The sequence below is a fragment of the Corapipo altera genome, unplaced genomic scaffold, assembly GCF_003945725.1.
Source record: "Corapipo altera isolate COAL_440 unplaced genomic scaffold, ASM394572v1 57, whole genome shotgun sequence".
NCBI lineage: Eukaryota > Metazoa > Chordata > Aves > Passeriformes > Pipridae > Corapipo > Corapipo altera.
The window spans coordinates 1,507,652-1,522,226 of NW_020884905.1; the positions used below are offsets into that span (position 1 = coordinate 1,507,652).

At 38.4% G+C, this 14,575-nt stretch overlaps 2 protein-coding genes across 4 annotated transcripts in view; one reads left to right on the forward strand and one right to left on the reverse strand.

Annotated features, from left to right (window-relative positions):
• Positions 1 to 14,565, reverse strand: part of PLPPR4 (phospholipid phosphatase related 4) — a 29,734-nt gene extending 15,169 nt beyond the window's left edge. Inside the window, exons 1-2 of the mRNA XM_027651656.1 lie at positions 14,413 to 14,565; positions 2,144 to 2,329 (exon numbers count right to left, since the gene is read on the reverse strand). Coding sequence (XP_027507457.1) covers positions 2,144 to 2,329; positions 14,413 to 14,490 — 264 coding nt within the window. The 5' untranslated portion in view covers positions 14,491 to 14,565. The remainder of the gene's footprint in view (positions 1 to 2,143; positions 2,330 to 14,412) is intronic.
• PLPPR5 (phospholipid phosphatase related 5) overlaps positions 1 to 14,575 on the forward strand; it is a 151,524-nt gene that overhangs the window by 3,357 nt on the left and 133,592 nt on the right. For all 3 annotated transcript variants that reach the window (XR_003529036.1, XR_003529037.1, XM_027651657.1), the window contains exon 2: positions 3,263 to 3,353. Coding sequence is in view for 1 of the 3 variants with exons in the window: in XM_027651657.1 (XP_027507458.1) it covers positions 3,348 to 3,353 (6 nt within the window). In the remaining 2 variants the exon portion in view is untranslated. The remainder of the gene's footprint in view (positions 1 to 3,262; positions 3,354 to 14,575) is intronic.

Here is a 14,575-nt window from a genome sequence, read left to right on the forward strand (position 1 = left end):
TTTTCTTTTCTTTTCTTTTCTTTTCTTTTCTTTTCTTTTCTTTTCTTCTTTTCTTTTCTTCTTTTTTCTTATATACACTCTGATAATATTTAAAATGTGGCTTAATCACACCTGTATTTTATTGAGTCTTGATGACCTCCTGCCTCATACTGCAGTAAGTACCTGAAGTGTAGACACAGACTTGGATATACTGGAGATCCTCAATTCCTCACATAGCTCATGCTTTCTTTTCTATATTTTACAAGTTTTATGAAGTGTATAATTAATTGAAATGTTAATGAAAAGTAATTTATAAAACGCTAAACTCTATAAGATGACAATGAGCTTCACTGGCCTATTTTTCCAAAGAAAAAGGGACCAATTGGACAAAAAATCCCAGAGTTTTTTATTTCAGCTTTTTTACTTTGAAAAATAAGGAGCTAATACCTTCACGCCTTTACTGACGGAAGTTGCGTATTTTGCACTATCACTCCCCAGTCTCCAGCTAATACATTCAGCATCACATTCATGCTCACACCAGTGTTAATGAATGACACCTTTCTAAGGCCTTCAGCTTTCAGCCAGTTGTACTATGAAGCTTCTGGATTTATTTTGTTTACCGAACTTATTTTTTATAGGCATGCTCAAGTGTGGGTTTGAGTTCCTCACATGGCATGTTTTTGGGCAATTTTCAGTACTGCTGGTAGAATGATTCAAGCAAGAATGACATTTTCTATTGCAAACTTCATGCAATGCTGAAATAATTTAGCTGTAATCACAGCCCTTAATAAATACTATGTAATGAAATGGGTATCTTTTATCTTGATGTAAGGTGTTTGATATTACCTAGGCTTGAAATAAACTCTCCAAAGTAAAAATCAGGTTTTACCCCTCTACTGTGGCCCAAATGAGTCTAGAAAGATTCCTTCTGTAGCTACTTGAGAAAAGTCCACTTTGCTGTTAACAGAAATGCTGTCTAACCTTAAGAAATCCAGCCAAACTGCAATACCAAAGTTTTGGTTTTGATCACAGTATTTGGTGTTTGTAGCAATCATTTTGCACCAGGATCACAGAGAGTCTTAGCTCCCAGTTGCTAAATGAGCGCAATTTTTAGCCTGCTGCTTGTGCAGAATCCTTCAAAAATGATTTCTAAAGCAACAAAATCAAATGCAGTAAGAACAGTTCAGTTAAAAAAAAAAGCAAATAAAGAAAAAACATTCTGTAAAGCAAAGAGATAACAGCACTTGATGATTTTTATAGAGGTATCATATTTTATAGGGTTTTTTTAAACTGTAAATTGGATAGTATTATAAAAGGAATGAACTGGTTGAATTTAAGGGAATTCAGAGAAGCTGGCAGCAGAGGTACATTTGCAGCTGGCCTTTGAGAAGTGCCTATCTGAGATGGGTAGTCACTGCTGTGAGGGGAGAGAAAAGATCCTTTCAAAAGGCTGATTCAGCTTTTTAGGTGCATGGAATCACCCACTCAAGGTGAATTTCTCTCTCCATTTGCCAGACAGGAGTGGTGTGAGAATAAGGTTCCTACCTGAACTGCTAAAAGCAGACAAAATTAATTCCCTCTTTTATATATATGGCTCATATTCTGACAGGACATCTCTGTTCTGCTGAAATCATCTCCTCCCTTTGGGTGAATGTTAAAACAGCCCCTTTTTCCCTGCTCTTAATGATTAACTTAAAATTTAGAGGTGTTCCAGTGTTATTTGGGAAAATGTAGTTGAGTTCACTGACAAGACTGATATACCTTCTTATCAAATAAAGCTAGTTCTAAAAAAAAGTGGCAAATCCAGGGCTATTTCCAACAAAATCTTGAATTTTTTGTATCTCAGAGTATGGAGATGTCCTGTCTGTTAAATATTTGTAGAGTGTAACAGAATGATTCAAGCTATTATCACCCAATTGTAGATGCTGTTTTTTAATATTAATGTCCACAATCAGGATAGTGAGAGTAGATGAAGTGCTACAGGAGATGTTTTAAGGAGTGTGTCTCCTTTTGTTACAGAAGAATGAAATAAAAATGTTAAATCCTAAGGTAATTAGCCTGGATGACAGTCTGCAGCTTAACTGAAACCAAAGATGCTATTTTCTTTATGGCAACTGAAACTGTTCAAAATCCTTATTAAGTGACAGTAGCACCTCAAACTTACCGTAATTGACGGTCCAGCAAAAACCAGACTAAGCAACATCAAGAAGGGAACAGACTCTTGTGTAGGTTCAATGTATGGCATACTCAGACTCTTGTCATAGCAATTAAATCCAGAGTGAACTGGCTTGAAGACATCAGTAAGTTCAAGAAAATAGAGGCTAACAACAGAAGATGCCAATATGGGCAACTAGAAGAGAAGAAAGCAACAAATTACTGTTTGGAAATGGAATAGCAATGTTTTTGCAAAGACAACAGAGTCTGTTAATAAATCTCTGTGATGTTTGTTATTTACATCTCACTGCTTCCTGTCATATCCATTTTATTATCTTTAAATAATTAATTCTCTAGAGATATTATACTGTTCAGTTGATATTAATAAGCATGTGTTCTAGCAAGCTAGTCAAAACACCCAGTCCAATCTTCAGCGCATATAATTTATCCTTTTCATCTATGAATCATTTATAGACAAACTTTGATTTTAACTTTTAAAAAAAGTACCAGGACTGCAATCTCCCATGTGGGGCCTCAGCATTCTGCTGTTCATCAATCACTATTTTTGGTCCTTGAGCAACTCTGTGTCATGTGTACTACAGTCATTACATCAAAGCCAGTTTGTATTAAGTTTCAAAGTGATAGTTAATGAAAACCAGTATCCAGTGCTTCCCTAGAATCTAAATATGTTATAAAATAGCGTTCTGCCTTTGCACATCCATTTTGCCATTCTATCAGAAAAGTAATTAACTTTGGCAAGACTCAGTCTGTTTGGAACCATGATGACTATGGTCTTTTATCCTCTTTCTATTTAGTGATTTTATGCTTTGCAATTACTTCCAGTAATTTATTAAGAGCAGAGTTGGCCCTTCTGGGGATAAATTCACCCCTGCTTCCCACCAGCTCCGTAAAGCACAGATTCAACCAATAAGTCTCTGTGGAAGGAAGTCATTCAAGAGAAGAAATAGCAAAAAGGCATTTTAAAGCCATTGCTTTATAAGCAAACAGAGAGGGCAGCCCTGCCCTGAGGGTGGGTGTTGGGGCATTCAGAAGTGACCAGCAAGATATGATTATTCTCTGTATCCTCTTAGTAAATGCTCAGAAATATGTTTTGTTTGTTATTTTCCAGAGTCCTCCCTGAATAAGGCAACACCAGAGCAACCTCCTGCTCCTCCACTAAGAGGCAATGACTCCTTCCCAATGTGTCTACTACAATGAAGGTACCTATGCACAATAGCATCTGAGATTATGAGAAATAGGGATTGACCTAACATATTTTGGGCATACTTAGCTTATATTGTTCTTGCAATGTTCAGTGTTAATAACAATCAATGTTATTCACCCCATTCTACAATACAATAGAAAAAGCAGAGGTAAAATGGGATCAATATGTGTTTCAGAAAAATTATTAATAAAATGTGCTATACATTGCAGAGGGACAATGGTTTCTTGCATTAACTGGCAATTTTCAGACTTTGAAGCATTTAAGCATTTTTAAATGTAGACTTTTTTGCATAAAATGTAACTGAGTGATTAAAGAAGGAGGGTTCCAGCTAAATTTAATCAAAACATCCTTTAATATGACTTAGTTTTTGTTTAAAAGAATAGCTTAGCTTTGATCTGCTGAACAACAGATTTGAAGAGGCTAAGTTGTGTCTTCGAAGTGTTCCAAGCAAAATCTGAAGGAGGTGGAGAATGGAAGAATTTTGCTTGTCTGGTTATCTGTGTTCAAGTTGATTGTATTGTAATGTCACGTAGTATAGAGGCTGTGGTTGCACAGAAAGGGAGGAAATGTGTACTGGCATCCTTAAGTGCTGTGAGCATTACAAAAATAACACCAGGATCTAGGAAGTTTGCTTCAGTAAGTAGTGTGTGTGTATATATATAACCCAAACGTGTATATATCTATTTGCACTCATATGTATTACACATACATATTTTGTATAGCATATAACATACACAATATGTAATACATGTTATGTGAATACACAACTATTATATAATTTGACATAAATATATATGGAATAATTATATACAATGTCACTAAATTGAGTCCTGCTTCCTGCCCACCACAGGAAGAAGTCCAGTTCTTTAACTGGATGCATTATATAATACTGCTCCTCACTTCCTGCTGGATGCAGGCCCTAACTGACCATAAAGCAAGCATGCATGATTAGTCAACATGGGCTAGACTGCTTCCAGTCATTATACAGATGTGCAGGATGAAAGAGAACTTCCCTAAACTCTTCAGACTCTGGGTGCCCTTCTCTCAACACCTGCCTGCACAGACACTATGGACCTGATTGGGATCAGTGTCCTCCTGAAGGAAGGCTGCCACAGTGCATGCTGTCCTGGTGTGCAGGGAGCTTGCACTGAGTCTCTGCTGCTCTGGCTTGGACATTGAAATTCTGCACAGCATTTCAACTCACACGCATTGCAACTTCCCTTTTGCACAGTATTTAACTCTTGAAACATTTGCAACATCTTCTATTATTAAGTATTTGAAAGTCATACCTAAAGACTTAGCCAGGGGCCATGCCCCATGGGGCAAAGCATCTTATAACAGGACACAAACATTCCAATGAGCTAAATCAACAAAACAGGCAGAGTGCCTATTGCCCTTCTTTTCAGAAATTACACTCTTTTATCAAGATGTCCCCAAAGGTTCATTGCTTAGAATGGAAACACAGAGGAGGCACACTCATGGAACACCTTGCATTCAGACTTTCATCTTTAGTGTGTATTTTTCCATTTCTCCAATGTTCAAAGAAAGGGAGTCTTTCTTTGAACAATAGGCTATGCATTACCAACAAGTCCAACTATACTTTTATCATGGCATTCTTAGGAAGGCAATTGTTTAAATGGCAATATTCAACTATCAAAAATAGGCGATATGTGAAGTGGTATTTTATTATGAGACACTAAAATAAAAGATGTGGATAACTTTTTTCTTAGCTACTGTATGCAAGCTATAATTTTATTATTAATTACAAAATCAAGGAATTGTAAGAATTGCATTTTACTGTCTTATGACTTCACTACAGGACTCCCGTATTATTTCTGACTGTAATTACTCACTCTGCTAAAAGAAAAGAAATAATTTTAAAGGACTATGAATCTCCAACATAACTGCTTACAATACTAATGAATAGGTTTGTAGTCAATTTGCTATATACAGTATGTCAGATCCCACAGGACATTTTTCTTCCAATCTTTTTAAAAATACAAATATTAAGTGCATCTTCTTAAAGCCTAACATTTCTTAAAAAAAAGTAAATCTTTCTAAAATCTTCTAAACAGTATAACTGGCTATTTAATATATGAATATTTATGCAGTGTTCTGCTTAAGGCAGTAGTATTTCTGTAATTATAGACTTCAGCTCCCAACACCTTGGAAATGTCAAATATAATTAGATGGTAGAATTTGTATTGTTTTAATTACAAAATGGAATAGGAATTTTCCTGTTCCTAATTAGAATAATAAAACCCTCAACGTCAATTCACATATTTTAACTAATAAGTCTTTATACTCTTACTTCCTGGGTTGGCTAATGGAGAAAGATCCCTGTTTATCTTGTAATTTACATCTGTAAATGTAGAATTTGACTCAAATGGTCAAACTCTGTTTGGATTAGAGCCTTGAACCATAATCAGCATAGCTCCTGGAAAAGTTTGATTTATGGTCTATTTATTTTTTAATTTTTTTTTTCTTTTTCCTCCTGCTCTTTTCTTAAACTCTAAGTTAAAAGCCTTCATTAAGCCATAGGACTTTGCTATTAATAACAAATATGTTATTAATATTTTTAAAGCTTTTGCTGTATTGAGCTAGGAATTGTCCAAGCATTAGAAAAGATGTTCTCTGTTCCCAAGAGTTCAACAAAGATGTAAATACCCAGAGATCTTGTAAGGAGAAAACCTCCTGTACGTTACCCAGTGCAGGAAAAACCAAACCAGTAATGTTGGATGATTGTTCTTTGTTCTCTTTGTTACCCCTTAAATCAGTTTTGCCAGCTGCAGTTCTGCATTTCTTTATCTGATTATTGAGTGATTTGTTTATAACCTTGAGGTCTCCAGTACCAGTATATGCTCCATCTCTTATCCTACATCTGCAACTCCAGCACACTGCACACTCTGTAATGCAGGAATACAGGTCTGGTATGACAGCAGAGGTCTTGCAAATGGGTCAGTGAAAGGTCAAGCCTTAATAGCAAAATCTTATTGGAGTGGATGGAACCTGGGAAGCTCTGGCTTCTATAAATTCTCTTTCTCCAAAACTGTACACTGCTAGTTATATATCTAAGCACTTAACTAGTTGTATTTCTAAGCACTTAACTAAGCAAAGAGTTCCTATTTATCTTAGGGATAATAACATGGCAAGGCTGTGGTATTGTGGAAGATTTTATTAAATTTATCATCTATATCAGTCCTTGTGCCAAAGAATTCATGATCTAAATGACGATGCACAACAGATGGATGAGACAAGGAAAGAGGGCTGTGATGGGTTGGAGGAAACAAGGTATTCCTTCTCTCAGCCAACTACTAACAGCGATTGCAGCTTTCAACTGCCCTGGCTATTGTACTTTGCCGTGAGATTCACAACGGACAGGAGGAGAGAACGGAAAGAGGATAGGTCTCTCTTCTCCTGACAGGAATGAATACTGAGGTCATAACTGTGATTGAAATCCTTCCATAACAGGTCAATATTAAGAAATAGTATAGCTAAATTCTGCCATATTCTCTTGGTTTTGAGAACTCCTGACTCTCTGGAGAGAGAGTACTAAGCATAGGATGGCTATAGAGCAGGGGACATGTCTCACATAAAAGTCAGATTTTTAGATTTATTTTTACGTTCTAAACTTAATTCTTAAATGCCTCAGGCTTATAAGAGAAGGCGTTCAGGCTTTTCAGAAGTATAAGACTTGCATCTGTATAAAGGTTTTTTGCTTTTCTCTCTGAACTCAAGTTTCTGCTGCTTCTTGTCCCTTTTTTGGATGCAGGTTTCATCTGTCCCAAAAGCTACAAGGAATTAGTCTTTTCTCTAAAGGATTTTTACCTTGCCATTGTCTAAGTTTTGTGGAACTTATGTGCAGAGACATGATATAATGATCTTTCTTCTCCTAGACTTAACACTATTTGATTTAATTTCAAATCCCAGATGTCATTGAAATCTATTATCATTACCATTTTGGAAAATGAAGTTATCCATATTTCCAGCATTGATTTTAGAATTTAACCTAATTATCTGATGACTGCCAATTAGAGTCTAGCTTTGGAAATACAACCGATATCAAACGTCTTGATCTTTTACCAGATCTTAATAGAAAGCTCTCAGTATGTGTAAGACCAAAAATAGAGCTGATATACCAGTGATACAATTCCTATTTATTTCAGAAATCTCAGTCATGCTGAATGCATGGTAATCCTAAAAGTGCTTTTTAAATTTTTTTATAAATGTATGTGAAGCAGCAATTACACAGGGAGAAACAAACAAAATAAAAAGTGTTTAACAAAATATTTTCAAGCAGGAATAATCTAAAAATAGTTTGCAAATATTTCTCTTTAATTGCATGTATGTGTTTAAATAGAAAGTAAATCCTTAAGCAGAAATTTAAAACACAAAAAAATACCACTAATGCATTTCTTTTCAGTGTGACTTCAAATCTAATTGATGAATCATTCTCTTAATTATTATTGTTTAATTAAATCAATGATTAGTTATAATCAAGGAATAACTACACACAATGAGATTTAGGATATCGCACATACTGTTGATTTCAAAATTCACTTTATGCTCCCACTGCAAGGTTATGGTAAATCAAGAACAGGAGCACTTCAAAAAAAGGTAGTTATTTTCAGGTCATTTACCAAATTTCAGCTAGAAGTTTCCTCAAAACTCCCGTCTCTAAGGGACAAAGCTATCAGTCCCTACACAATGCTACAATTTATTGTATTCTCTAAAACATGCTGATTCCCATATACACACACACAGAAAAAAAATTAATCTTGTGGGTGCCAGCCTTTCTCCAGTGACTTACTCCCATGTTGTTTTGCCACTTCAGAACTCCCAACAAATCAAACTTTTAAGTGACAGGATCATCAGTCAAGAAGCAATGTAACAACTCAGCTCCTGTGCATGTTAAGGTTCCACAATAAGCTGGATTTTATTAATGTTGGCTGCAGAGTAATAGATTTTTAATAATTACAGAAGAAAATCACAGGCAGGGTTATTAATTTTTGGAAGAGACAATAATTTGGAAAAATGCATCTCCTTTAATTGCTAATATATTCAGGCCTTCTTTTACTACTGGAAGTATTATGTCAAGAGGATGTTGCTGGACTGGAAAGGGAGCAGGGTCTTCATTCACTAAGAACTACTCAAACTCTACACTTGCCAAGCACAAAGCCAAAAACAGAAGGGACATCTAACTTATGTCATTTGCATTTGTTCTCCCAAGACAGCCTTGGCACAGGCCTGACACATCCCTTTTCACTCCCCTTTTGTGGTAGTATGCAGACTGTACAGGTCTTCTATAAGCACAGACATGATGTCAAGGATGTAACACTGATGACTTAGCCAACAAATTATATAGCTGCTTTGAGCACAGCAGCCTCCTCAGGCCTCAGATAGCCCTTAATATTTTGGAGATGCTGGTCTCTAATGCAGTCTTATAAAAAAATCTGACATCTATCCTCTGAGTCAGCCACATTGACGAGGTCAGCTCAATGACCAGACAGTTAAGTGTATTTCTCCTTCCTCTGCTCTCACACATGGTTGACTCTTTTCAGAGAAAAAGACATCTATTTGGAAAGTATTATGCTACTCTGACAGTATGAAGATAATTTCATATTCTGCAGTTGGGGTTTTTTTGGGGTGCCTCCCCCCCCCAGTTAACTTAAGTATAACAGAAAACCAATCTAGGAATATGACTACATGAACCTTCAAGGCACAGCAGTATAGCTTAATTCTTGCATTAGATCCAAACATCCTGTTTTTAGGAAGAAAGATTTAGTCCTACAGCCTACTCTCCCTTTTCTCTTATTCTAATCACTGCACTCCTCTGGCTTTTTGTGCCTCTTGCAGTCACACCTATACCTGACTTGCAAGTGACTATAATTTAAACGTTGTGGGTCATGCATGAATGAATAGCTGAAAAACATTCCAGATGTAACTGAGTGGCACTGAGCTATCAAATGATGTGTCAAACCCAGCTTTGTCGGTGTAAGTTAGAAACAAAAGGAAATAAAGCATCTTTTGCTGAGACACAGTGGTCATTCTCTACATGCACTTATTTCAATGGAAGCTCCCAAGTTTTGCAGCCTGGAGTCCTACAATGATAACAGATCTTTGTGCTTTTGCTGGTGAGAATTCCAACTCCTTTGGGGAACAAGAAAAATAAGTGGTCTTCCAGTACTGAAAGAAGTGTTTCAAAACAATCCTGGTACGATTAAGGGCTGGCTGAGCTCTGGAAAATGCAGGAAAAGAAGCTGCTTGTATCTGTATGCATGCATCATACAAAGAGTCTAGAAGACAACATAAGGAAAAAGAAATATAACTGCACAAGGGACATTGTCTGAAATATCTCTGATTTGAGTAGCTGGAATTTAAGCAACCAACAGATGGAGGCTGTGCCACAGGAGCACAATTTAGCTGGAGAATAAGTGCATCAAGTCACACAGACTGACAACACCTTGACCTTTTGCATTCCCACATCTGAGGCACCGGATGAAGCAGTAATGCCACTGAAGTCAAAGGCAAAATTTATAGTCACTTCTGTGAAAACAGGATTTAAACCAAGAGTTTAGAAGTGGGATAGCATGAGTGAAGACAGTCTTTTCCCTTCACCAAGAAGAAATGTGTCTGTCTGTCCTGCCTCCTAAGTGTGACCATTCTGCCAGGAATGGAAACTGCATAACTCTGGAAGTTTTCCAGGTTCATATTAAAATGCAAGACATTGATATTTCTTCTCTAACTGAATATAATTATGATACACTCTGAATATGCTGAAAACAAAGTCAGTTAACAAAAAGCAAAACTTATTCCAGGAATACTCATCTTCAAGTTCTCCCAGAGGCATGTAGACTTTTTACCATGAAAAGTAATTCCCACTAGGCCAGAGGGGCTATGAATTTTCATGGTAAGTTTTGTCTTTCTCAACTATGCAAATGAAATTAAGATAACCCATAAGTCTACAGAACCCTAAAATACCATAGGCATAATTAGGAATAAAACAGACCTAACTGCCTGGCAGTGCTGATTACCACATCCTTCAGGTAAGTATGCACAAGGCAATCTAAAATTATTCAGCTCTAACGAGTGTGTGCTAATCAGAGGTTCTGCTAAGCAGAAGTACTACCAGTCCTTTAAAATAACCTCTAAAGCATACTTATGAGACATAGGATAAATCATCAAGTTATTTTATTTTATGAATCATGAAACTTGCAAATATGTAACTGAAAATGTGTTAAGATTTACTTCATAATACTTATTTATTTGCCTCTGATGTTTTTAGGGAGTGACCCATCCAGATTTTTCAAAGCTGTCTCTTCATTTTCTTTCCTTTACAGTTCTATGTCTGTCAAAGCTTTAGCCCAATTCTCCTTTTGCTTTTCCTGTATAAATGAAGAATAACTAGTGATCTTAAGAGGGGCATATTGGTTTTATGTTTTAACTCTTTTGTTGGCAAAACCTGCTAGTTTGAATTATCCATTAGTCCTGAGTTGGAAGGGATCCACAAGGATCATCAGCGTTCAACTCCTGGCCCTGCACAGGACCATTCCCAAGAGTGACATCCTGTGCCTAAGAGCATTGCCCAAATGCTTCTTGAACTCTGTCAGGATCAGTGCTGTGACCACTTCCCTGGGGAGCCTGTTCCAGTGCCCAACCACCCTCTGGGGGAAGAACCTTTTTCTAATATCCAACCTAAACCTCCCCTGACACAACTTCAGGCCATTCCCTTGGGTCCTGTCACTGGTCATCACAGAAAAGAGATCAGTGCCTGCCCCTCCACCTCCCCTTGAGAGGAAGTTGTAGACTGCAATGAGGTCTCCCCTCAGTCTCCTCTTCTTCAGGGCAGTTGGCCTGCATATATTCTATGTAATCATATTTTATCCAACTCTGAAAGTTGTTGCCACTAAACACATTTGTTTACAGGAGTTAGTCTCATTCATAACACATTCTAAAGGATCTTAATAGCTGAAAGCCCTCAGTGTCAGAACTGCATTTGTTTGCTGCTATTTCTGAAGTTCTGCATGCCTGCATTATATTGGTTGTTACATATATTATTTCACCCTGTAGAATATATTTCATTTGTATAACATGAACACATCACTTTCCTACCACTTGGAATTTCGAATTCCTCCTCAACCCAACATCCTTTTTTCCAAGTCTATCCTTTTGTCTAGCATTCAAGAAAAAAAAATGGCACTTTTTTATAATGTATTTTCTAAACAATCTGCTTTTCCTTTGTCCTAGACCTCCTAGGTACGTCTTGATGGAAAGTGAATGTCAGCAAACCCTAATTTTCTTGTTTGAAGGTACAAACTTAATGGGCTATGGCTTTTTTTGTTGCAACGCAGAGTAAGTGGGAAGGGACTGTCTGCTGTGAACAGGACAGGGAAAATAAAAGTGAATGAGTGCCAAGAGGAAAAAAAATATAAAAGAGTTCACAGCATTCAGAGGTGAGAGGTTGAAAGCCTGTTTTTTATCACCCATTCATAAAAGTAAAAGCCTTAAAATTCAGAAAGCCTTATTTAAGGGTAAGTCTTGTTTTTAAATAGTTGGCTGTTGTTAGATTAAATCAGGAACTTACTTCCTGCTTACAAAGGAAATCCACATTACATAGTAATGCCTGTCAACCACACCGGGTGAAGTCCTCTATCCCTTACATTTGCAAACTTCTCATTGCAATTAAGTTATCTTTGATTAAATCTCTTTTTATGGGGTACAACTTAATCTTTGGTTCTCTTTGAGCCAGTCACAACAGACAAATCTAAGTCATCATGTCCTTTACCTGATGCTTCTTAAGTGCTGGCATTTGCTGTGCAACAAATCTTTAGAGAGGCATTCACAACAGTCTGATTAGAATTAGTGTGTGTGTGTGTGTGTGTGTAAGTACAGAGTGGGTGCACCCAAGTAACACAAGCTACATGTTTCTAAACATCATAAGAATTGTTGTTACCCCTTCACTCAAGTGATTTGAGTACACAACTGAAATGTGAGAGATGGTTTCAAACCCTCCTGCTGTGTAAGGGGAGAGGGCTGATAACTCACCAAAAGTTTCCTAATCAATGTTAGGGTCAAGTGTATTGCAGTCAATTGGTTTTTTTCTTGATGTTGCTTTTACTTCCCAGTTCAAGAAGGGCCCTAAGTCTGCAGTTCAATAATTAGAACTTGCTCTTGGTGGGAAAGGGTTTTTGCAGGCTCTAGACTTTGTTCCTGTGACTGTATAACATAGAAGTCCTAAAAGTTCATTAGGAGACCATTCCGTTAGCTGAGGACTCAGACTCTCTCTCAGAGCAACTGGGTGTTGAAGAAATCTCCACCTGTTTTTAGATGTAGCTGCAAATGACTTGCTGAGGGTCCTAAGAGTCCACACGAGCGTAGAGAACTCGCCTGCCTCACGTGGGAACTATACACAGAACTCAGTGCAAGTTCTTCAATGCTCTCAGAATCTTTTGTCTTATTCCTTGTACCAGCTGCAGGGAGCTTCTAGGGGAAATACAAGTATGCAATCAATATTATATAAGGCAACACTTAAGAGCAGCACGCACACATTTTGTGCTGTTGCTCTGTATTTTTTCCCATCTTTCTGCAGGCCTAAGCACAGCCCACCAAACAGCATAAGTTCTGGTCTGTCTTGCAGGATCTCTATATCATCCCCTGCATTAGAGTTATGCCCAAGCTGAGGTACAGCAGACTCCCTTCCTGTTTGGATTACCAAAGCAGCAAAGACAGCACAGAGAATAAAGAAGCCTCTACCTATTTTAGGGGCTTCTCCAAGCTTAACCTCTGCCTCCTATGCAAAGCTAATGTAAGATGTATGTCAGAACAAGTTCTTCCATCAAAGGGTTTTTCTTGAGCAGGTCTAATTACATTGACAGGATGAGCCTGATGCTTCCATATAACCAGCCTCTGCAAAGCTTTCCAGTTGGTGCAGCCGACTTAGGGTTAGCTGCTGACCGTGCCCAGGTGCTTAGGGAGCAGAAACACTCCACTGGTACCTAAAACTCCTTCTCAGCCCAACCCTTTCTATCTCCCAGAGAACCTCTAAAGCCCTTCAAGTGCACCTGAGGGAAAATAATTTTTATATTTCACCCAATGTTTATATTTTAATGTTTTATACATTAAGTATTGTATATGTTTTTATGCTTTTGAGTGCCAGTTATAGTTAACTTACACCATATTTTACCATTAAGTTCTTCACGTTATTTCACAATCTCTCTCAGTGCCTCAAAGTGCCTCAGGCTTTTCCCTGTGAGTGGAGTCACCTGAAACACTTTTCTCAATCTGTAAAACATTTTTACCTTTCTCTTACTGCTGTGCCATTAGACAAATCCTTAAGCTTAACCTTTGTCTACATACTTATACGTATGTCATACATTACTTATGATTTTACAGCAGCACCTAACTGCTGTACTTTCCAGGGAGGCTAAATGCCTCCAAGTAACACACCAAGCAGCCAGTGTCTCTGCAACTCCACCTGCGACCAGCTGAACAGCCATAGCAGGTTCTGCTCTTTAAGATGTGCCGAGAACCTCATTCTGCTTTAAAAACAGACATTTTTAGCTCTGACTGAGAAAGCATATAGTCCAGGGGTCAACAAAAACATACTAGTGATTATAATTTTGAGAACATTTCTATTTTTCTAAGCATTCCCTTATGAACATGGTTTTCATTCTATCACAGCAGTGTGAGCGGTGTTTGCCTGGAAGCCAGCTCTCCTTGAAACATGTCTTCCTCCCGAGAGGTTCTTGTGCACATAGCACACTTTAGCTGAGCAACCCTCTCATTTTCTGAGCAATTCTTAGAAATAATTCCCGCTTCAAAAGACCGCATAGAAGAGGTTAATTTATTACTGCTCCTTATGGGGGGCTTCGATGCTGATTTCGGTGAGACAAAGCATCACGTAAGGGTTTTGCATCAGCCGGTGCGGACCGAGCGCCGAGGCGATCCCTGTCCGCGGGCGCGCGGCGCTCCCGGCGGAACGGCCCCGCGCCGCTGCATCCATCCCCGCGCCTGGCCGCGGACAGCCCAGCCCGCTCGGCGCGGCGGCCACTCACCTCCACGAAGTAGAAGCAGGGCAGGAGGGTGACGCTGTCCTTGGTCACTTTGCCCTTTGGCCGCTCCTTCGCGGACATGCTGGCGGGGCTGCGGGCGGCGGCCCCGCGGCCAAGCGCTGCCCCGGCCGCTCGCAGCCGCCCGCCCGCCGCGGGCTCTCCTCCG